Source organism: Pan troglodytes, chromosome 10 (assembly GCF_028858775.2).
Source record: "Pan troglodytes isolate AG18354 chromosome 10, NHGRI_mPanTro3-v2.0_pri, whole genome shotgun sequence".
NCBI classification, from domain to species: domain Eukaryota; kingdom Metazoa; phylum Chordata; class Mammalia; order Primates; family Hominidae; genus Pan; species Pan troglodytes.
This window is the reverse complement of record NC_072408.2, coordinates 108,697,502-108,720,266: the sequence shown is the minus strand read 5'-3', so window position 1 is coordinate 108,720,266 and position 22,765 is coordinate 108,697,502. Positions and strand designations below refer to the sequence as shown.

The 22,765-nt window shown below is 44.9% G+C and overlaps 1 protein-coding gene and 2 pseudogenes across 11 annotated transcripts in view; 2 read left to right on the top strand and 1 right to left on the bottom strand.

Moving 5' to 3' along the window:
- DRAM1 (DNA damage regulated autophagy modulator 1) overlaps positions 1 to 18,425 on the bottom strand; it is a 48,379-nt gene extending 29,954 nt beyond the window's left edge. For 5 of the 11 annotated variants that reach the window (XR_010148434.1, XR_010148435.1, XR_010148436.1 and 2 more), the window contains exon 1: positions 15,704 to 18,425. Coding sequence is in view for 3 of the 11 variants with exons in the window: in XM_016924050.3 (XP_016779539.1) it covers positions 15,704 to 15,834 (131 nt within the window). In the remaining 8 variants the exon portion in view is untranslated. Of the gene's footprint in view, positions 1 to 3,421; positions 3,544 to 14,751; positions 14,873 to 15,703 lie in introns of those variants that run through there. The other 6 variants (XR_010148432.1, XR_010148433.1, XR_008538349.2 and 3 more) reach the window with 4 other exon arrangements.
- A 1,580-nt stretch (positions 18,426 to 20,005) lies between these two features.
- On the top strand, positions 20,006 to 20,428 carry LOC452179 (heat shock 10kDa protein 1 (chaperonin 10) pseudogene; annotated as a pseudogene).
- A 1,431-nt stretch (positions 20,429 to 21,859) lies between these two features.
- On the top strand, positions 21,860 to 21,950 carry LOC112205111 (U6 spliceosomal RNA; annotated as a pseudogene).
- Positions 21,951 to 22,765: the final 815 nt, after the last annotated feature.

Here is a 22,765-nt window from a genome sequence, read left to right as displayed (position 1 = left end):
AGCTACACAGAGGATTCCCTATCCCAATACAGATGTTTAACTCCCTGACTTCCCAGCCTCTCCTCTGCTTTAACAGCAGACAAGGAACTAAGCCATTAGGAGAATGATTGGGGGCGGGGAGCAAACACTAATATAGATGCTGGTCAGTGTTTAACAGCCAGCTCTGGAGGGTGCCTGGTTTGTGGCATTTGCCAACTTCCATGGTGAAAATACTCTCAACACGTTAAAATTCAGGCTACCAAAAGAACCAAAACAAAAAAACGAAATAAATAAATAAAAACAAAATTTGGGCTACCAAACGGCAGGTCATTGAACGTGGAGTTGGAAGAGAAGCACACAGTCCCTGCTCAGGAGCAGACACCAGCTAGCTCCAGCACGCCACGGGAATGAACCAGCATGGTGATGAGAAGACATCATTATGCCTTTGTTGTAGACCAGAAAGATGTAAACTAGGCAAGATCTTAGAAACTCCTCAAATGCTATAATTGTAAAACCTTTCTGCCAAATACTGCCATGGCAAATCTGATTATTTTTCAGGATGACTGAGGCTATAACACCCACCATCAATGCCTGAATATCAATAGCCCACATTCCTACACCTTTGCACTGCAACAGTACAATACAACAGTGTTGACACAACAAAAATTCATACCCAGTTGTTTGATTAAACACCCATCTTTTCAAAGTTTTTTTCTTTTAACTCCACAGATAGCTATAAAATTTACTCATTCATCAGCAAAATATTTGTTAGATACAATCTGAGTCACAAATTCCCAAAACTATCAGATAACAATTATCAATTTGTGATTTATTTACACTAAGTGTAGAATTCAAAGAGGTGAGGAAATAAAAAATACATAAAAATAATTTTTAAAAAATTCCACCAAGTGACAAAGCAGTACCAATTTACATTAGCTGAAATTTTGCTCAAGAATAGTTCATGAAAACTTTCCAAGAGGCAAATGAAAATGTGAACGTTTCAAAACTTTTAAGAACAATAGTGTTTGCCCATTACCATTTTAAAGATGAAAGAAGGCTGGGTGCACATTAGCTCACACCTGTAGTAATCCCAGCACTCTGAGAGGCCGAGGCAGGTGGATCACTTGAGGTTAGGGGCTCGAGACCAGCCTGGCCAACATGGTGAAACCCTATCTCTACTAAAAATACAAAAAAAAAAAAAAAAATAGCCTGGCATGGTGGTGGGTGCCTGTAATCCCAGCTACTCAGGAGGCTGAGGCATAAGAATCTCTTGAACCCAGGAGGTGGAGGTTGCAGTGAGCCGAGATCGCACCACTGCACACCAGCCTGGGTGACACAGCAAGACTCTGTCTCAAAAAAAAAAATAAAAAATAAAATAAAAATGAAATAGCTCTTACCTCTCAATGAAAAATGTTCTTATGTCTTTCCATGTCTGATCTTATATATTAAGTAAATATTTTTTATTTTTGTTGGTTTGTTTTTTGCTTTTTTGGACAGCATACATAAGTAAATATTAAGTCACATATTCTGGTGATACTGGAATCCAGATAAGTAAACACTAAGAGGTAACCAAGAGACCCTGTGGGTAACCTCTTTTTATTTATTTATTTATTTTTTTTAAGCTCAAGCTAAGTGATTCCATCATGCAAGGGCAGAGGTAGTAGTATTTGGTTGGCCTAACTGTGCCTGGGTGCCTGATTCAGTAAACTGGAGAATGAGTGAGAGGCAAAACCAGTTGCTTCCCAGCCTGGCAGCAGTAGTCTCTCTACCCAGCTCCTACCACATCATTCTGCACCACACAGTTTCTGCAGTGCAGTGGGCCCTGCCCAGCTCCACCCACCACCTGATTTGCCTCCTTGCTAATAAGGCACTTTCTGGAAACTGTGAAGAGGACAAGGCCAGCAAATTGTTCATTTGCCTGTGGTTCAGAAGCTGTTGAGGCTGTTATGTGTACACAGTTATTTTAGGGGTAGGTTGTGCCTAGGAAATCCGTTTATGTCCACATTTCCTGTATTTACATTTCTGCAAGTTAAGCAGACTGTGGAAAATTCCAAGTCGTTTGTGTAACATCCTACTTCAAACTAATTTATGATGTTAAGCTAGTGAATAATCACTTGATACTGAAAGGAATGAAAACGATACAAAGAAAACATGCTGGATAATAGAAGACTTTCTGAAGCTTGGTCAAACTTTGTTCTTTAAGTTACTGGATACACAGGATTTAAATATTCCAAAGCCTAGAATTATGGTTTATTGGAGGAACTTAGATGCTAACAAAATGCAACATCATGTGTGTCTCCAGCCTGAAATTTATTAGATTGTTCCAAACTCATACACTAATTGCTTGGATGATTGATAGGGACTTAGAATCTAAAAAAAACATAATTCCCCAGTATAAAGAGAACATCATTTCCTTTATCTTTATAATATTTAAATATATTATTTAAAAGGGATAAGTACGGAATAAAAAGTCATACTACATTTTATTAGCTACTTTTAGTTACGAGAGCTAACTTTCTGGCAGCTTCACTTGGTGATGACTGTTTTAGAATGTGGGGGGCAGGCCGGGCGCGGTGGCTCACGCCTGTAATCCCAGCACTTTGGGAGGCCGAGGCGGGCGGATCACAAGGTCAAGAGATCGAGACCATCCTGGCCAACATGGTGAAACCCCGTCTCTATTAAAAGTATAAAAATTAGCTGGGCGTGGTGGCGGGCGCCTGTAGTCCCAGCTACTCGGAAGGCTGAGGCAGGAGAATCGCTTGAACCCGGGAAGTGGAGGTTGCAGTGAGCTGAGATCACGCCTTTGCACTCCAGCCTGGGTGACAGAGCAAGACGCCGACTCAAAAAAAAAAAAAAAAAAATAGAATGGCGGGGGCACCCTTCAGCTATATCAACTATTCTGAAACTTAAAAAGAATTTCCTACTGACAAATACAAATACCTTGCTCTTTTCTCACTACCCACAAGCAATTTTGCCCTCTCTCCATCAGAGTTCCCTCTTGTTCACACATACAACACGTTTTTAAAGGATGTTTTGAAAAGACCGTAGAGAGGCAATTGTGGACCAGGGAGACCGTAAGGAAGCTATTTTAGCAGTTTGTCCAGAGTGCTTAGCCCAGTATGGTGATAAAGAGGGCTTTATCACCCTCTTTATGACAGTGGCTTAGCCCAGTATGGTGATAAAGAGGGAGATGAACGTGGTTTGATTTGGAAAGTTATTTGAGGGGAATCTCTAGAAACCATCCCCACATGGACTCCAGTGGCTACAAGGACCAAAAAAAATAGGGCCGGGCTCGGTGGTTCTCACCTGTAATCCCAGCACTTTGGGAGGCCAAGGCAGGCAGATCACCTGAGGTCAGGAGTTTGATAGCAGCCTGGGCAACATGGTGAAACCCTGTCTCTACTAAAAAATACAAAAATTAGCCAGGCGTGGTGGCACATACCTGTAATCCCAGCTACTCGGGTGGCTGAGGCAGGAGAATCGCTTGAACCCAGGAGGCAGAGGTTACAGTGAGCCAAGATCGTGCCACTGCACTCCAGCCTGGCTGACAGAGTGAGGCTTCATCTCAAAAAATAAATAAAAATCAAAAAAGAAAAAAGAAAAAGAAAAAATTAGAAATGAACACTTCCTTAGCAACTACATTCCGCCAGGCACATCTTACTTGATCTTCACAACATTAGAAAGTACTCATTACTGGCATCTTTTTTTTTTTTTTTTTTTTTTTTTGAGACAGAGTCTAACTCTTGTCATCCAGGCTGGAGTGTAGTGGCACGATCTCGGCTCACTGCAACCTCTGCCTCACAGGTTTAAGCAATTCTCGTGCCTCAGCCTCCCAAGTAGCTGGGATTACAGGCACCCACCACCATGCATGGCTAATTTTTGTATTTTTAGTAGAGATGGGGTTTCATCATGTTGGCCAGGCTGGTCTCAAACTCCTGACCTCAAGTGATCCACCTGCCTTGGCTTCCCAAAATGTGGGGATTACAGGCGTGAGCCACCATGTCCTGCTCACTATTGCCATCTTAAAGATGAGGAAACGGTCTTAGGAAACTAACTTGATCACAGAGTAAACAAGGAAGCCAAGCTGTGCATCTAGAACTCTCCAGTTTCCTTTTTTCCTGCCTTCTTTTCCTTCCTTCCTTCCTTCCTTTCCTTCCTTCCTTCCCTTCCTTCCTTCCTTCCTTCTCTTCTCATCTCTTCTCATCTCGTCTCTTTTCTTGTCTGAGTGGAGGTTTAATAGGGAAAAGAAAGAGAAAGGAAAACAGCTCTCTCACGAGAGGGGACTTCCAAGAGGAAAGAACCCTAGAACTCTCTAATTTCAATGGAAACAATTTAGGAACTCTTCTCTGCTGTGCTATATTACATTTCTTTAAAGTTGTTATCATTTTGATGTGAGTTTACATGTTGTACATTTCAATCAGGGGTGTATCAGCTATTTCTTCTGGAGCCAGCTATGGTGTCCTTGGCTCACAATAACTCTTCAATGCATGTTCTTGATGGAATGAAAGGCAATTACTGTGACGTAAAGAGGACTATGAAACTTTTTTTTAATTGAGATTGAGGCCAGGCACAGTGGCTCACACTTGTAATCCCAGCATTATGAGAGGCTGAGGTGGGAGGATCTCTTGAGCCCAGGAGTTCAAGACCAGCCCAGGCAATACAGTGAGATCCCGTCTCTACAAAAACACAAAATTAGCCAAGCATGGTGACATGTTCCTGTAGTCCTAGCTACTTGGGAGGCTGAGGTAGGAGGATCACTTGAGCCCGGAAGGCAGACGCTGCAGTGAGCTGAGATCATGTCACTGCAATCCAGTCTGGGCAACAGAGTGAGACCCTGTCCCCTGACCAAAAAAAAAAAAAAAATTGAGATGTTTGAAAGTCGTCAGCCCTGCATCAGTCAAGACTTTTGAGCAATACTCTAATGCCCTTTTAAAAGGAAAAATAGAAGAAAAATATTCATAATTTTACTTAATTCACTGAGAACAAAAGAATTTGTTGTACCCAAATGACAGGGAAAATTCAAATCAGAGGAGAAATTATATATTTACAGTAGACTCAGGATGAACAACACTCCATCCATCACCCTCAGTTAATTTTGGGGCTGCAAAAGTTTGGGATCTTCACTTTTCTTACTATGCTTTTCTTAGAATTAACTAATTTCATGTGTTTGTGAAATCAATATTCAATTATAAATGATCATCTCAAAAATAATACTTTTCGGCCAGGCACAGTGACTCATGCCTGTAATCCTAGCACTTCGGGAGGCTGAGGTGGGTGGATCGCCCGAGGTCAAGAGTTCGAGACCAGCCTAACCAACATGGTAAAACCCCGTCTCTACTAAAAAATACAAAAATTAGCCAGGCATGGTGGTGGACGCCTGTAATCCCAGCTACTCGGGAGGCTGAGTCAGGAGAATCACTTGAACCCAGGAGGAGGAGGCTGCAGTGAGCTGAGATCACACCATTGCACACCAGCCTGGGCAACAGAGCAAAAACTCTGTCTCAAAACAATAATAATAATAATACTTTTCTAGCTAAAGGTTTTAAATGGCATGCCTACCTTTTCATCTTTGTGACACTGTAGATTAGAAATACTACGAGGTTATAATCACTGCACTGTAAAAACTGATATGTCATTAACATCATGTCAGAATACGTGATTTTATGCACACAGCCCTCATTAACTGAGTATTTTTTATCCTGGTACTCATTGTTACGGCTGAACAGGAAAGCCAACATCACCACTGCCTGAAAATCTGTGTAGTTTCAGTAATCAAAAAAGTTGGTTTAAGCAAAAGTCATCAAAAATTAGGGCCAGGCACAGTGGCTCATGCCTGTAATCCCAGGACTTTGGGAGGCCAAGGCAGGCAGATCACTTGAGGTCAGGAGTTCGAGACCAGCCTGGCCAACATGGTGAAACCCCCGTCTCTACTAAAAAAACAAAAACAAAAAATTAGCTGTGCATGGTGGCACGTGCCTGTAGTCCCAGCTACTCAGGGGGTTGAGGCCAGAGAATCACTTGAGCCCAGGAGGCAGAGGTTGCAGCGAACCGAGATTGCAACACTGCACTCCAGCCTGGGTGACAGAGTGAGACTTCGTCTCAAAAAAAAAAAAAGAAAAGAAAAAAGTCTTCAGAACTTGTATGAATGAATACATACCACAAACATTTTATTTTAACTTAAAGTGTATCAATGTATATTCATTTGCCCACCTGTGGATGTAGACCAAAGCCGTTACAAGAGTATGGGTCCACTATGTCTTCTTGGCATATAAATCGCATCTACTCTGAATCATCTCATTTCCAATTTTGGTTTCTTTAAAGTGGAGGGAAGTTTTAAAAACACTTTTGAAGCAATTTGAATTCAGACTCCTTCCAGTTTTCCTTATACCAGTTTCCTAAATCTTTACAGCTGTCAGATAATTACTAAAAGGGCTACAAATTTTTTTTGGACAATTTGTCTCTTTTTAATCTTTCCAAAGCATTCAACCAATTTTTTCTTTTTTGAGACGGAGTTTCACTCTTGTCGCCCAGGCTGGAGTGCAATGGCACAATCTCAGCTCACAGCAACATCTGCCTCCCAGGTTCGAGTGACTCTCCTGCCTCAGCCTCCCGAGTAGCTGGGATTACAAGTGTGTGCCACCATGCCTGGCTAATTTTGTATTTTTAATAGAGAAGGGGTTTCACCATGTTGGCCAGGCTGGTATTGAACTCCTGACCTCAAGTGATCCGCCCACCTCAGCCTCCCAAAGCACTGGGATTCCAGGCATGAGCCACTGCATCCGGCCCAACCAAATTTTTTTAGAAATTACAATTCTCTTTTTGCCTACACAGATCAACAGTTAATATGTATTGCATTAAGTCACACAGTTACAATACAAAATACAACTGGCATGAACATAAATACAATTTGGGAATAAACACAATTGGCATTTGATGAGAATACAAAGACATGGGTAAGAGAAGCAAGTACCTATAGAGTGGCCCTCACAGGAGGGAGTTTTCAGAGGCCATTGGCTTCAGTCAGTGCATTTTTCAAAGAACAAATTCATCAGTTAACCCAGCAAGTTGATTAAGTTGAGGCTACTGAATAAAAGAGCTTCTGATATTACATTCACATATAAAGCGATCACTTCTAAAATTAGCTCCCAACCAAACATCCTTTCCTATCCAGACCAATGTGGACTGGCCCCTTGATAATACTAATAGCAAGTGCTTCTACATACTATGTTCCTCCACCAGGGTGTTAATGAGTTTTCTGTGAGTTCATGTTAATAATGAAGTACGTGCAATTATTAACCAATAGAGAAGCAGAGAGAAGTCAAGTAACCTGTCCAAAGTTCTACAGCTGGAACACATAATGGAGCCATACCCTAATCCAGCCTGTCTGTTCCAAAGCTGTTGCTCTTAATCATGCTATGTTCCCTCTCAGTATTATTATTAAATATTGTAAATAGTCAACAATGCAAGTCAAATCGACCACAAACTGGGACCGCAAATCTTCTGAAACACAAGGATTTCATCTCTAACTGTGCTGGAAAACAGAGCTGCAACCAAAGTCAATGAACAATGAGGTGCTGGCAGAATCAGTTAACAATTAAAGAGGAGGAAACTAACAAGGTTAATGAAACAGGACCATATGACACAAATTATCTTGTTCAACATTCAACCAATATTTACCAAGTGCCTGCAATGTGTCAGGCTCTATCACAAATGCTGTGGACAAACCCCAAATCTCTATCCTCATGGAGCATGTATTTTGTGTGAGACAGGTAATAAACAAGATCAATATCCTTACATATAGATTAAGAATGGCCACTGGGAGGCCGGACGCGGTGGCTCACACTTGTAATCCCAGCACTTTTTGAGGCCGAGGCGGGCAGATCACTTGAGGCCAGGAGTTCGAGACCAGCCTGGCCAACATAGTGAAACCCTGTCTCTACTAAAAATAAAAAAAATTAGCTGGGCATGGTGGCAGGCACCTGTAGTCCTGGCTACTCAGGAGGCTGACACAGGAGAATCGCTTGAACTGGGAGGCAGAGGCTGCAGTGAGCTGAGATCATGCCACTGCTCTCCAGCCTGGGCGACAGAGCAAAACTCTGTCAAAAAAAAAAAAAAAAAATGTCCAGTGGGAAAATTGGAGTCTTCAGACATTTTTGCAAAAATGAACCTCTTCCTATCCCCCTTCAAAAGCTTAATGTGCTTCATGGGAAACCTGGTGTTAAACCATTCATAGACAACCTGCTCCTGGGGCAGGGTTTCGTAGTAGCAGAGCAGCTCCCTCCCTCGATTTGAGCTACTGAAAGTCAGCGCTTGACACAAGGGTTTATCAAAAACAAACAAAAAGAGAAGAAGGAAACTTTCTTTAAAGTTAAATGTGAAATGAAAGACTTACTATAATATAATCATAAAATTGTATTGGAAAAAGAATGCAAGGCTGGGCATGGTGGCTCACGCCTGTAATCCCAGCACTTTGGGAGGCCAAGGCGGGAGTTCAAGACCAGCCTGACCAACATAGAGAAACCCCGTGTCTACTAAAAATACAAAATTAGCCGGGCGTGGTGGCACATGCCTCTAATCACAGCTACTCGGGAGGATGAGGTGGGAGAATCGCTTGAACCAGGTGGCAGGAGGTTGCAGTGGGCCGAGATTGCGCCATTGCACTCCAGCCTGGGCAACAAAAGCGAAACTCCAACTCAAAAAAAAAAAAAGCATTTTCTCTATAAAGATCAGCATCTGAAGATTTAACACACACTTGTCATAACCCAAAATTTGTGATTGTTACATAAATGCAAGTTAAAATCGTTATTTTCCTAATTTTTAGTATCATTTTTGAAGTTAAAGACCTGACCAAACTTCTTTTACTTCATTTACTCTGCAATTTTGTTCCTCCTTTTAAAGTGGCTTGATTCTAGGTGACCCAGTTTTCTGTCATCAACTACTGAGCAGAGATTATGGGGTCATGAGGTAGGACAATATGGGTGGCCAAAGGCCACAATCTATCCCACAAAACTGTATTCACACGGAAAGTGAGACGTGCTAATAAAGAGAAAAGCCAGGATCTAGAATCGGCAACACTGAAGAGTAAAGGATCACAGAATATCATGAGCAAGATATCATGGCAGGAGACACATGCCAAAAAGAAGATGGAAGACAGTGATCTATCAGCTGGAAAAAGTTAATAATTTGATAAGAAACTATAACAAGTTAAGCATGATTTGGCTTGAGAATGTGGGTGTGGCCGTGTGCAAATCTTTTTTTTTTTTTTTTTTTTTTTGAGACAGGGTGTCACTCTGTCACCCAAGCTGGAGTGCAGCAGTGTGATCATAGATCACTGCAGCCTCAGACTCCAGGCTCAAGTGATCCTCCCACCTCAGGCTCCTGAGTAAGTGGGACTGTAGGTGCATCCTACCACGCTCAGCTAATTTTTTGTATGTGTTGTAGAGACAGGGTTGCACCATATTGCCCATGGCTGGTCTCAAACACCCGGACTCAAGTGATCAGCCCACTTCAGCCTCCCAAAGTGCTGGGATTACAGGCATAAGGCACCACACCCGAGTGCAAATCTAAACTAATTTTTTGAGATTAGCTTTTATTTGTCCTTCCTTTTGATATGCTTTTGTTAATGGTTTCAGAATAAGAAATATCACTTTATGCTATCCTAACTTGTTATATCTCACGGTGGTTGGTCCCATGTTTTTATTTTGTATTTATTTATTTATTTTTTTTTTGAGAAAGAGTCTCGCTCTATCACCAGGCTGGAGTGCAGTGGCACAATCTCGGTCCACTGCAACCTCCACCTCCGGGTTCAAGCGATTCTTCTGCCTCAGCCTCCTGAGTAGCTGGGACTACAGGCACATGCCACCACGCCCAGCTAATTTTTGTATTTTTAGTAGAGATAGGGTTTCACAATGTTGGCCAGAATGGTTGCGATCTCTTGACCTCGTGATCCGCCTGCTTTGGCCTCCCAAAGTGCTGGGATTACAGGCGTGAGTGAGCCACTGCGCCCGGCCTCATGTTTTAAATTTAATTTTCTGATAGGAAACATTCATGCGGGGCGCAGTGGCTCACGCCTGTAATCCCAGCACTTTGGGAGGCCGAGGTGGGCGGATCATGAAGTCAGGAGATCGAGACCACCCTGGCTAACATGGTGAAACCCCGTCTCTACTAAAAATACAAAAAAATCAGCCAGGTGTGGTGGCACGTGCCTGTAATCCCAGCTACTCAGGAGGCTGAGGCAGGAGAATCGCTTGAACCCGGGAGGCGGAGGTTGTGGTGAGCCGAGATCATGCCATTGTACTCCAGCCTGGGCAACAAGAGTGAAACTCCATCTCAAAAAAAAAAAAAAAAACCTATTCATTTGGCTAAAAAATAAAACAAAAAAGTATGCCTTATAATCATCCTTTTTCCCCATCTGCCAATGTCTCACTGACCTTGACCTACTCCTCCCTCCATCACACACAGATAAACCACTTTTATTAGTTTCTTTATGCAAGCTAATGCAAATATATATTATTTTTCTCCTCTTTTTTCTTAACTAAGGAGAGCATAGGTTGTTCTGCATCTTGCTTTTTCCCATGTAACAATGTATCTTGGAGATTTTTCCATATAAGTGTATTGATGTAAAAATCTGCTAGGTACAGAGAGCTTTCACTTGAAGTATCCTTTAATAAATAAACCATATTTATTTAGGCAATTCTCTACTGATAGTCATTTGTAGTTTCCAATCTTTTGTTATTCAAAGCAATGCCCTGAGTAACTTTGCAGAAATGCCATTCTTCACATGGGCATGTACACCTATAGGATAAATTTCAAAAAAAAAAAAAAAAAAGGCTGTTGCATCAAATGATGGGGGGGTGTGTGTGTATCTGTCATTTCCATAGATATTGCCCAAGTCCCACCATGGAGACTGAAATCAATTCACGTTCCTGTAAGCAATGTATGAGAGAGACTGTTTCCCCATATTCTCACCAGTACTAGTATCAAACATTTGGGTTTCTGCTAACCCAGTAGATCACAACTGGCATCAGTGAGTTTTAATTTGAATATTTATTCCTATTCATAAAGTTGAGTATCTTTTCATATGTCTAAGAGCCATTTGCCAATTTATCCAATATGCTGAAGAATAACAATGTTACAAGGAGAAAGTATCTGATAAGGAAGCTGATTCTAAATGTCATACTGGGGAGAGGTCCTCCTTATGGTTGTGGCTCTTATTTAAAGTGTTCAACTGTGCTAAAAACATTAGACCATCAGGGGCCGGGCGCGGTGGCTCACGCCTGTAATCCCAGCACTTTGGGAGGCTGAGGCGGGCGGATCACAAGGTCAGGAGATCGAGACCATCCTGACTAACACGGTGAAACCCCGTCTCTACTAAAAAAATACAAAAAATTAACCGGGTGGGGTGGCGGGCGCCTGTAGTCCCAGCTACTCGGGAGGCTGAGGCAGGAAAATGGCGTGAACCCGGAGGCGGAGCTTGCAGTGAGCCGAGATCACGCCACTGCACTCCAGCCTGGGAAACTCCGTCACAAAAATAAATAGATAAATAAAAAAAAAAAAAATTAGACCATCAGAATGACTGAACAATGTTAGAATGTAAAAGGAAACTCATCCTAAGGACTTTCAAATCACTGACTAGCCACCAAACAGAATGGCCATGTCAAGCTTTTCCTTAAGGGATCTGCCCTGTCCTGGGGTAAAGAGTGAGTACCCAAGAAATATTCATTCAGCAAATATTGAGAGCTTTCATGGACCTTACAATCCAGTGAAGGGAGACAGAAAATAAACACAATAAATAAGTTAAATCACATGATTTGTTAGAAGGTGATACGTGCTGTGGTGAATAATAAGACTGGATATGGAGACCAGTAGTGGTCAGGTGCAATTTTTAAAAAGGGTGATCAGGGCAGGTCTCATCAAGATGATAACATTTGAACAAAGGAGGTAAGTGAAAAAGTCTGCAGGAAGGTAACATTTGAAAAGAGGTAAGTGAAAAATAGCTGCAGGGAGAACACCTGGCAGAGGGAACAGCCACTGCAAAGGTCTTGAGAAGGACGGGTGCTTGATGTGTTTAAGACACAAGGCCAGCGTGGTTGAAGGGAAGTACAAAGAGTAGGGGTAGAGGAGAGGAGGAGGTGATGAGCTAAGAGATACCTTCAGCCTGGCATGGGGGTGCACACTTTTAATCCCAAGTACTCAGGAGGCTGAGGTCAGGGGATTGCTTGAGCCATGGAGTTCGAGACCAGCCTGGGCAACATAGCAAGACCCCATCTCCAAAAAAAACACAACAAAAAAAGAGATAAGGTTGAATATTTCAGGGCCAGTGGATAAATGTAGAGTTATCACTTCTCTATGTCTGGTTCTTTCATTTTTTTGAGAAAGAGTCTCACTCAGTCACCCAGACTGGAGTGCAGTGGCACAATCTCGGTTCACGGCAACCTCTGCCTCCCTGATTCAAGCGATTGTCATGCCTCAGCCTCCTGAGTAGCTGGGATCACAGGAATGTGCCACCACGCTCAGCTAATTTTATATATTTTTAGTAGAGACTGCACCCAGCCTTCTTCTCTATGTGTGGTTCTTATCCACATCTTGTTGCTGCACCAAGAACTTGTTTTCTAGGAGCGGGCAGAGGCAATCCAGTGCTCCAGCTGCTCAGGTAAGCAGAGAGCAAACAACCTAAAAGACCCAGGCACACATGGGCAATCAGTACAAATGTTTGTTGTGTGTTGGCTGAGAACTCCTGGCAACAAGGGGGCATGCCTTTTTCTCCTGTAATTCTGCTTTTCCTGAAGGCTTCCTTGTTAAATTTTAAACCCCTTCCTTGTAGGGTCTGTGATTTGAGCATCTCATAAGTGGTTCACCTTGTCAGCTTATTTTCCCATTTCTGAATGTCTCCCATTTCAAGTTCACCTTGGAGTGATATTAATCACAACTACATCAGACACCTCTATGAACATTCAAAACCTGCCTTTGACAGCCTGGCCAATGAATATCACGTATTATCTGTCCTCAACCTTCAGATCTGGGACAAACATGACTACTGTTTTCTCAATAAGAAACACTGCAGGCTGGGTGTGGTGGCTCACGCCTGTAATCCCAACACTTTAGGAGGCTGAGGCAGGTGGATCATCTGAGGTCAGGAGCTTGAGACCAGCCTGGCCAACATGGTGAAACCCCGTCTCTACTAAAAATACAAAAATATTAGCTGGGCGTGGTGGCAGGTGCCTGTAATCCCAGCTACTTGGGAGGCTGAGTCAGGAGAATTGCTTGAACCGGGAGGTGGAGGTTGCACTGAGCCGAGATTGCACCATTGCACTCCAGCCTGGGCGACAGAGCAAGACTCTGTCTTAAGAAAAAAAAAAAAAAAAAAGGAAGCATTGCAGGACACAGCAAGATGCCATCTCTACAAATACAAAAAAAAAAATTAAAAATTAGCTGGGCATGGTTGTGCATGCCTATCTATGGTCCCCAGCTATTCAGGAGGCTGAGGTGGGAGGATCAATGGAGCCCAGGAGGTTGAGGCTGCAGTGAGCTGTGATCCCACCACCACACCACAGACTGGGCAACAGAGCGAGACTTTGTCTGAAAAAACAAACAAACAAACAAAAGAAGCAGCACTGCAGGTAGAGCAGCTCTTTACCTTTTTTTTTTTTTCTGAGATGGAGTCTCGCTCTGTCACCAGGCTGGAGTGCAGTGGCTCTGTCTCGGCTCACTGCAACCTCTGCCTCCCGGGTTCAAGCAATTCTGCCTCAGCCTCCCAAGTAGCTGGGACTACAGGCGCGCACCACCACGCCCAGCTAATTTCTGTATTTTTAGTAGAGATGAGGTTTTACCATGTTGGCCAGGACGGTCTTGATCTCTTGACCTCATGATCCGCCAGCCTCGGCCTCCCAAAGTGCTGGGATTACAGGCGTGAGCCACTGTGCCCAGCTGAGCAGGTCTTTACTTTTACACAAGTCTAGAAGGATCTATCCTGCTTCAGAAGCAAGATGATGGCACTTGGGCCTGAGATGTGCCATGAGAAACCAAGCCTAGGTTTCTTCCAAGCATAATACCAGATGGGAGGGCCAGGCGTGGTGGCTCACGCCTGTAATCCCAACACTCTGGGAGGCCAAAGCAAGGAGAATGCTTGAGCCCAGGAGTTTAAGACCAGCCTGGGCAATATAGTGAGACTTTGTCTCTACTGAAAATAAAAAATAATAACAATAAATGGAAAAAACCGAAAGGCCAGATGAGAACATCTTGATATACATAACATCTCTTCTTTCATAGGCAAAAACCACCATCATTACTGCAAATTTGCACTATTCTACCTATTGCTGTATTCCCTGCATCTTTTAAATGCTAGTTCCCTGGGAACACTGGCTCACACCTGTAATCCTAGCATTTTGGGAGGCCAAGGCAAGAGGATCATTTGAGGTCAGGAATTTGAGACCAGCCTGACCAACATAGTGAAACCCTGTCTCTACTAAAAATACAAAAAAATTAAGCCAGGTGTGGTGGTGCACGCCTGTAATCTCAGCTACTCGGGAGGCTGAGGCAGGAGAATCGCTTGAACCCGGGAGGCAGAGGTTGCGGTGAGCCGAGATTGTGTCACTGCACTCCAGCCTGGGCGACAGAACAAGACTCTGTCTCAAAAAAATAAAAAAAATTTTTAAAAATGCTAGTCCCCTCTTGCTCGATCTTTGTTTCCCCTTTCTCCACACTCCTCACCCCCACCCCAAAAAAAAGGAAAAAAACAAACAAACAAACAAAAAAACACAGAACATTGCTCACCAGACAGAATGGCTGCAGGGAAGAAGACGCCCTACATTTTCTATCATAGCAGTAACAAACCTTGGGTGTCACCAACCTTATCATCCGTTCACCAACCAATGCCTGTCCAGAGGGGTGACACTACTTAGATAAGGATGGATGGTTCTAACGTTTAAAGAATCCTGCCACTATGAGAAAGGCACTGAGCTGGAACCCACATAGGAGGATCAGACCACTGTCCCTGGCACTGAAGTGCCCCTCAGGAAAGGTAGAGGCCAAAGCACAGGAAAAGTGAATGGGTAAAATAACACAAAAGATGTCACAAGTTGTTGACAAGTTGAGGACTTTGGGGTCACGGTGCCCAGAGGTGTCTGGTGCAGCTCCAGAGAATTTAAGCCAGACTCCCAGAGACCTGGGGGCAGCACAGTGTTGCTTTCTGCATGGCCGGGTGTGAATTCTGCTCCTACCATTAACTAGTGTGACATCAGTGTCACGTTTATGATATTTCATCAACTTTACACCACCGCTCGCTTGCGGGAATAATAAGCCCAAACATCCACTTCAAGGGATGTTGGGATGCAGAAGTGAAAATAGTGGCTGTTTAGCATATACCTGGATCTACCTCTTGTATAATATATGTCATCTATCAGAACCCATCTTGTTTCAATATCGCCTAAGAACGTCCTGCTGAGATTCTGTCCCATACCCAGAATGAAAGCTCTACCATCTATCCTGAACCTCTCCTTGCTGCCACCCTGTTCCATGCTCCGGGTGCAGGCAGAAGTGCTCAGCGCCGCACCCGCTGCCTCCCTAAACATCCCAGGCTATCGGGAGCACCTCTCCTCCTGCTCCCACCTCTGCCTGACCACACGACGCCCCAAGCTGGGTCCGGACGCCTTCCCTCCCCGTCGGCAGCGCTCCCTGTGGTCCCTGTGCCTGCTCCTGGGGCCCTGACGCCCACCCTGCCACTCACCTGATATACGGGAGGAAGGGGTTGACGTGCCCGGAGAGCACGGCGACCACGTAGGAGATAATGAAGGCGGCTGACGACCAGGTCACCAAGAGGAAGGGGACGAAAGCCATTCCCCTCAGGAAGCACAGCATCGCGCCGCCGCCGCCGCCGACGGAGTGCTGCGCCCAGCGGGGCCGGGCGCCGGGTTGCTCCGGGCTGCCTGGAGGCGGCGGCCGGGCGCGTACACTCACGGACGGTGGGAGGGGAGGCTCCGCGACGGCCGGGGCAGGCCCAGCCCCGGAGGGAGGGGAAGCGCGAGGAGCGGAGCGAGGCTGCGGGCGGCGAGGCTGCCGGGCCAGAGTGGGTGGGGCGCGGGCTGCCCGGGCTTGTTGCGAAACGAGTGAAGTCACAAAGCGGCCCGGCAGGGTCGGAGGCGCCGGGCGAGCTCCAAGCGGACGCGACTACGGAGCCGCCGGAGGGGACGCGGGGGTCGGGTTCCTTTCGCTTTTGGTTCGGACACTCGGCGGAGGCCGGGTTGGGCGCGGACGGGCGGCGTGGGGTCACTGGCGGGGACGCCCGCTCTGGCCTTCCCACTCTGGCCCTACCGCGCTGGCTCTTGCGCAACTCTGGAGAAAAGGATTTATTTCTCCCAACCCCTCCCTCCCGGGGGATTTCCGGAGTGCCGGGCCTCGCACCCCGAGGGCGCCCCCTCCGAGGTCCCGCCGCCGGCGCTTCGCAGCAGTGAGAGTGGCCACCGCGTGGTGACACCCACGCCATCCGGTCGCGCTGCTGCTGCGGGGGTCGGGCAGAAGTGTTCAATGAGGTTCGCCAGGTCGCGGGGCGCAGATGTGGCTCCCACCTCAATGGTGAACACCCGAAAACCCAGACAGGGTGGGAACGGGTGGGGTGGAGAGTACGCGGGTGGGGTGCGAGGCAGGCGGGTGGGACTGCGCGCCCACGGAGCCGGGAGGCCCATTGTGCTGCTTTCCAGGAGAGCGCAACTGGAGAATATTTCCTGGAAATAAGATTTCCCAGGCCGGGCGCCGTGAATAGCCATCACTTTGGGAGGCATCCAAAAGCCATCACCCCTGGAATGCCATCACTTTGGGAGGCATCCAAAAGCCATCACCCCTGGAATGCCACCACTTTGGGAGGCCGAGTTGGGAGGATCGCTTGAACCCAAGAACTAGAGATCAGCCTGGGTAACATAGCGAAACCCCTCTTCTACAAAAAAAAAAAAAAAGAACGAAAAAGAAAAAAAGCCCGTTCCAGTTACTCAGGAGACTGAGTTGGGATGATCACTTGAGCCTTGGGGGTCGAGGCTGCAGTGAGCCTTTATCACACCACTTCACTCGGCCTGGGTGACAGAGCAAGACCTTGTCTCAAAAAACAAAAAACAAAAACAAAAACAAACAAAAAAAAAACTCCCCTCCGGGTTCTGGAGTAGCCCAGACTCAGAGCCTTGGCCTAAGATGATTAATGGTGACTTGATACATTTCAAGCCCTGTGAAAGGGATTTGTGTTCTGGAGGCACTTATAATATAAGCACATGATTTTGATAGTTTAGGGAGTCTGAGCCCAACATATGTGGCCAAAATTGTTGGGTCATTGGTGACCAAAGATAGGTTCCTTTCAGCCACAAACACATTTCATGGGCGCCATGCTAGGCTACAAAGATGAAATAGTAATAGTACCCTCAGGACGAGGACACTCATAGATCAAAATAACAAAATTAGGCCAGGCGTGGTGGCTCATGCCTGTAATCCTAGCACTTTGGGAGGCCAAGGTGGGTGGATCACCTGAGGTCAGGAGTTCGAGACCAGCCTGGCCAACATGGTGAAACCCCATCTCTACTAAAAATACAAAAAATTAGTCAGGCACCATGGCTCACGCCTGTAATCCCAGCTACTCAGGAGAATCGCTTGAACCTGGGAAGTGGAGGTTTTCTCAGTGAGCTGAGATCACACCACTGCACTTCAGCCTAGGTGAGAGAACGAGACTCTGTCTCAAAAATATAAATAAATAAAAACAAAATTATGTTATGTGGTTTATTAAATGGAAAGGAGAGGATTTTAAAAAGTAGAGACATGCCCAGAGCTGAGGGCCAGGGACCTGGGCTCAGAGGAAGGACCACGGAGGTTTTCTGACAGATGACATCAGAGTTTTCAAAAGGAAGTAATTACTAACCAGGCAAAGAAAAATAAGATTAGCATTCCAGGCCCAGAAAACAACTGGAGGAAATGCATACACAGAGCTTGCTTCCCTGGGACTATGAAAGCACTTAAATAAGTGTGAGGCAGCAAATGGAGAGAGGAACAAAGAGGCAAAGTCACCAGAGTCCTGCTGAGAATCTTGGATTATTTTTGGTATTAAGGAGAAAGTAGGAACATGGGCAGACTAGTATTTCAAGAGATCACTGTGGCCGTGGAGTGAGTGCCTGCCATACAAAACAAAATAGAAAATTTAAAATAAGGCTTTTTAAAAACCACAAAAGCTGGCCAGGCATGGTAGCTCACAGTTCTGTAATCCCGGCGCTTTGGGAGGCCGAAGCCTGGACAATATAGTGAGACCCGCAACCATATCTACAAAAAATTTAAAAATTAGCTGGGTGTGGTGTTGCATAACCTGTGGTTCCAGCTACATGAGAGGCTTAGGTGGGAGGCTCACTTGAGCCCGGAGTTCGAGGCTGCAGTGAGCTATGATCACACCACTGAACTCCAGCCTGGATCACAGATCGAGACTCTATTTCAAAAACAAATAAAAATTTAAAAATGGTCAGGTGCAGTGTAATCCCAGCACTTTAGGAGGTTGAGGCAGGCACATGACCTGAGGTCAGGAGTTCGAGACCAGCCTGGCCAATATGATGAAGCCCCATCTCTACTGAAAATACAAAAATTAGCTGGGCATGGTGGTGCTCGCCTGTAATCCCAGCTACTCGTGAAGCTAAGGCATGAGAATCGCTTGAACCTGGGAGGCAGAGATTGCAGTTGAGCTGAGATTGCAGCCACTGCACTCCAGCCTGGGTAATAGAGCGAGACCCTGTCTTTAAAAAAAAAAAATGGCCAGGCACAGTGGCTCACGCCTGTAATTCCAGCACTTTGAGAGGTGGAGGCCAGTGGACCATGAGGTCAGGAGTTTAAGACCAGCCTGGCCAACATGGTGAAACCCCGTCAATGCTAAAAAATACAAAAATTAGCCAGGCATGGTGGCGGGCACCTGTAATCCCAGCTACTCAGGAGGCTGAGGCAGGAGAACTGCTTGAACCCAGGAGGCAGAGGTTGCAGTGAGCGGAGACCGTGACATTGCACTCCAGCCTGGGCAACAGATAGAGACTATGTCTCTAAATAAATAAATAAATTTTAAAAATAAAAAATAAAAATCACAAAAGTTAGCAACCATGGTTTCATTGTAATCTCTACCTAGGTTTCTGTGTTCTGAAAATCACTCTATTCCTTCCCTTTTTCCTTTCGTGCCCTACTACTGATTCATCAGACTAAAAAAAAAAAACTCTCCCTAAGCAAAGAAATTATAATATCAAAGGGAATTCACCTGATCATCTTACCCTTCTGCTGCTTATGTAATTTCCTTAATTAAGCAATTCAATTGGCTAATCACTTTTAACACAGATATAAGAATTGTCTGGCCGGGCGCGGTGGCTCACACCTCTAATCCCAGCACTTTGGAAGGCCGAGGCTGGCGGATCACGAGGTCTGGAGATCAAGACCATCCTGGCTAACACGGTGAAACCGCGTCTCTACTAAAAATACAAAAACAAAATTAGCCGGGCGTGGTGGCGGGCGCATATAGTCCCAGCTACTCGGGAGGCTGAGGCAGGAAAATGGCGTGAACCCGGGAGGCAGAGCTTGCAGTGAGCCGAGATCGCGCAACTGCACTCCAGACTGGACGACAGAGCAAGACTCTGTCTCAAAAAAAAAAAAAAAAAAAATCTGAGGCCGGGCATGGTGGCTCACGCCTGTAATCCCAGCACTTTGGGAGGCCAAGGCGGGCGGATCACCTGAGGTCAGGAGTTCGAGACCAGCCCAGCCAACATGGTGAAACCTCATCTCTACTAAAAATACAAAAATCAGCCGGGTGTAGTGGTGGGCCCCTGTAATCCCAGCTACTCGGGAGGCTGAGGCGGGAGAATCGCTTGAGCCCGGGAGGCGGAGGTTGCAGTGAGCCGAGATCATACCACTGCACTCCAGCCTGGGCAACAAAGAGCAAAACTCAGTCTCAAATAAAAAAAGAGTTGTCTGACTATAGAGCTAACAAGAATTTGTCACTTAAGATGAGTATGTATACACAAGAGCAGAGTACGAGTCTGAGGCGGAGGGAATCATGGCAAGCCAAGCGTTTAGAAAGTTTCTTCCACTCCTTGACCGAGTTTTGGTTGAAAGGCGTGCTGCTGAAACTGTAACCAAAGGAGGCATTATGCTTCCAGAAAAATCTCAAGGAAAAGTATTGCAAGCAAGAGTAGTCGCTGTTGGATGGGGTTCTAAAGGAAAGGGTAGAGAGATTCAACCAGTTAGCGTGAAAGTTGGAGATAAAGTTCTTCTTCCAGAATATGGAGGCACCAAAGTAGTTCTAGATGACAAGGATTATTTCCTATTTAGAGATGGTGACATTCTTGGAAAGTACGTAGACTGAAATAAGTCACTATTGAAATGGCATCAACGTGAAGCTGCCCATTCTACTGAAGTTCTGAAATCTTTCATCATGTAAATAATTTCCATATTTTTCTTTTATAATAAACTAATGACATCCAGTGTCTCCAAAATTGTTTCCTTGTACTGATATAAACATTTCCAAATAAAAATATGTAAATGAGTGTAAAAAAAGAGTATGTATACATATATATTTAAAATAAATACACTATAAATGTAAAATTTCTGGCTTTTTTCTTACTTTTTTTTTTTTTTAGAGAGTCTCACTCTGTCACCCAGGCTGGAGTGCAGTCGTGCGATCTTGGCTCACTGCAACCTCTGCCTCCCGGGTTCAAGCAATTCTTGTTCCTCAGCCTCCCAAGTAGCTGGGACTACAGGCATGCACCACCATGCCCAGCTAATTTGTTGTTGTTGTTGTTGTTGTTGTTGTTGTTGTTGTTGTTGTTTTGAGGTGGAGTCTCGCTCCCATCATGCAGGCTGGAGTGCAGTGGCACAATCTCTGCTCGCTGCAACCTCCACCTCCTGGGTCCAAGCGATTTTCCTGCCTCAGCCTCCCGAGTAGCTGTGATTACAGGCAAGTGCCACCACCCCCAGTTAATTTTGGATTTTTAGTAGAGATAGGGTTTTCGCCATATTGGTCAGGCTGGTCTTGAACTCCTGACCTCAGGTGATCCACCCACCTCCGCCCCCCAAAGTGCTGGGATTACAGGCTTGAGCCACCCGTGCCCAGCCAAGCCATTGATCTTAGGAGTAGTTTAGGGATGGTCAATCTTGTAGCCTCCAGCGGCATGACTCCTAAACCATAATTTTTAATCTTTTGAGTAATTTGTTAGTCCTACAAAGGCAGTCTAGGCCCCAGGCAAGAAGGGGGTTTATTTCAGGAAAGGGCTGTTATTGTCTTTGTTTCAAACTATAGTCTATAAACTAAGTTCCTCCCAAAGTTAGTTCGGCCTATGCCCAGGAATGAACAAGGACAGCTTGGAGGTTAGAAGCAAGATGGAATTGGTTAGGTCAGATCTCTTTCACTGTTTGTTATAATTTTGCAATGGGAGTTTCAGAGTCACATGATTTTTTTTTGTTCTCCAGTGCATATAGAATTTATATTTACATTATACTATAATCTATTACGTGCACAATAGCATTATGTCTTTAAAAACCATGTACAGACCTTAATTTAAAAATATGGCCAGGCACAGTGGCTCATGGCTGTAATTCCAGCACTTTGGGAGGCCAAGGAAGAAGGATCACTTGAACTCAGGAGTTTGAGACCAGCTTGGACAACATAGTGAAACCTCATCTCTACAAAAAAATCAAAAAATTAGCTAGGTATGGTCATGCACACCTGTGGTCCCAGCTACTTGGGAGGCTGAGGTGGGAGGACTGCTTGAGCCCATGAGGTCAAGGCTGTAGTGAGCCATAGTTGTACCACTGCATTCCAGCCTGGGTGACAGAGAGACCCTGACTCAAAAAAAAAAACAAAAAACAAAAAACAAACAAACAAAAAAACAAAATAGTGCTTGCTTTGGCAGCACATAAACTAAAATTGAAACAATACAGAGAAGATTATCATGGCTGCTTAAAAAATATATTACAAAATAATTTTTAAAAAAACTTTATTGACTGGGCTCAGTGGCTAACACCTGTAATCCTAGCACTTTGGGAGCCCAAGGCGGGCAGATCACAAGGTCAGGAGTTCGAGACCAGCCTGGCCAATATGATAAAACCCTGTCTCTACTAAAAATACAAAAATTAGCCAGGCATGGTGGCGGGCGCCTATAGTCCCAGCTACTCAGGAGGCTGAGGCAGGAGAATTGCTTGAACCCAGGAGGCAGAGGTTGCAGTAAGCCAAGATTGCACCACTGCACTCTAGCCTGGGCGACAGAGCAAGACTCTGTCTCAAAAAAAAAAAAAAAAAAAACTTTTATTGGTGGCAGGGCATGGTGGCTCATGCCTGTAATCCCAGCACTTTGGGAGGCTGAGGCAGAAGTATGGCTTGAGGCAAGGAGTTCAAGACCAGCCTGGGCAACATAGTGAGGTCTTCATCTCTACGGGGAAAAAAAAAGATAAATATGTATTTTAAAAATACTTTATTGCAAAACATTGCTAATCATCATCTGAGCCTTCAGCAAGTCATAACCTTTTTGCTGTTGGAGTGTTTTCCTCGATGTTGATAGCTGCTGACTTAGGGTGGTGGTTGCTGAAGGGTGGGGTGGCTGTGGCAATTTCTTAAAATAAGACAGGGAAAATTGACTCTTCCTTTTACAAAAGATTTCTCTGTAGCATGCAACTCTGACAGCATTTTACCCACAGCACAACTTCTTTAAAAATTGGAGTTAATTCTCTCAAGCTCTACTGTTTCTTTATCAATTAAGTTTATGGAATATTCTTTTTTTTTTTTTTTTTTGAGACAGAGTCTCAC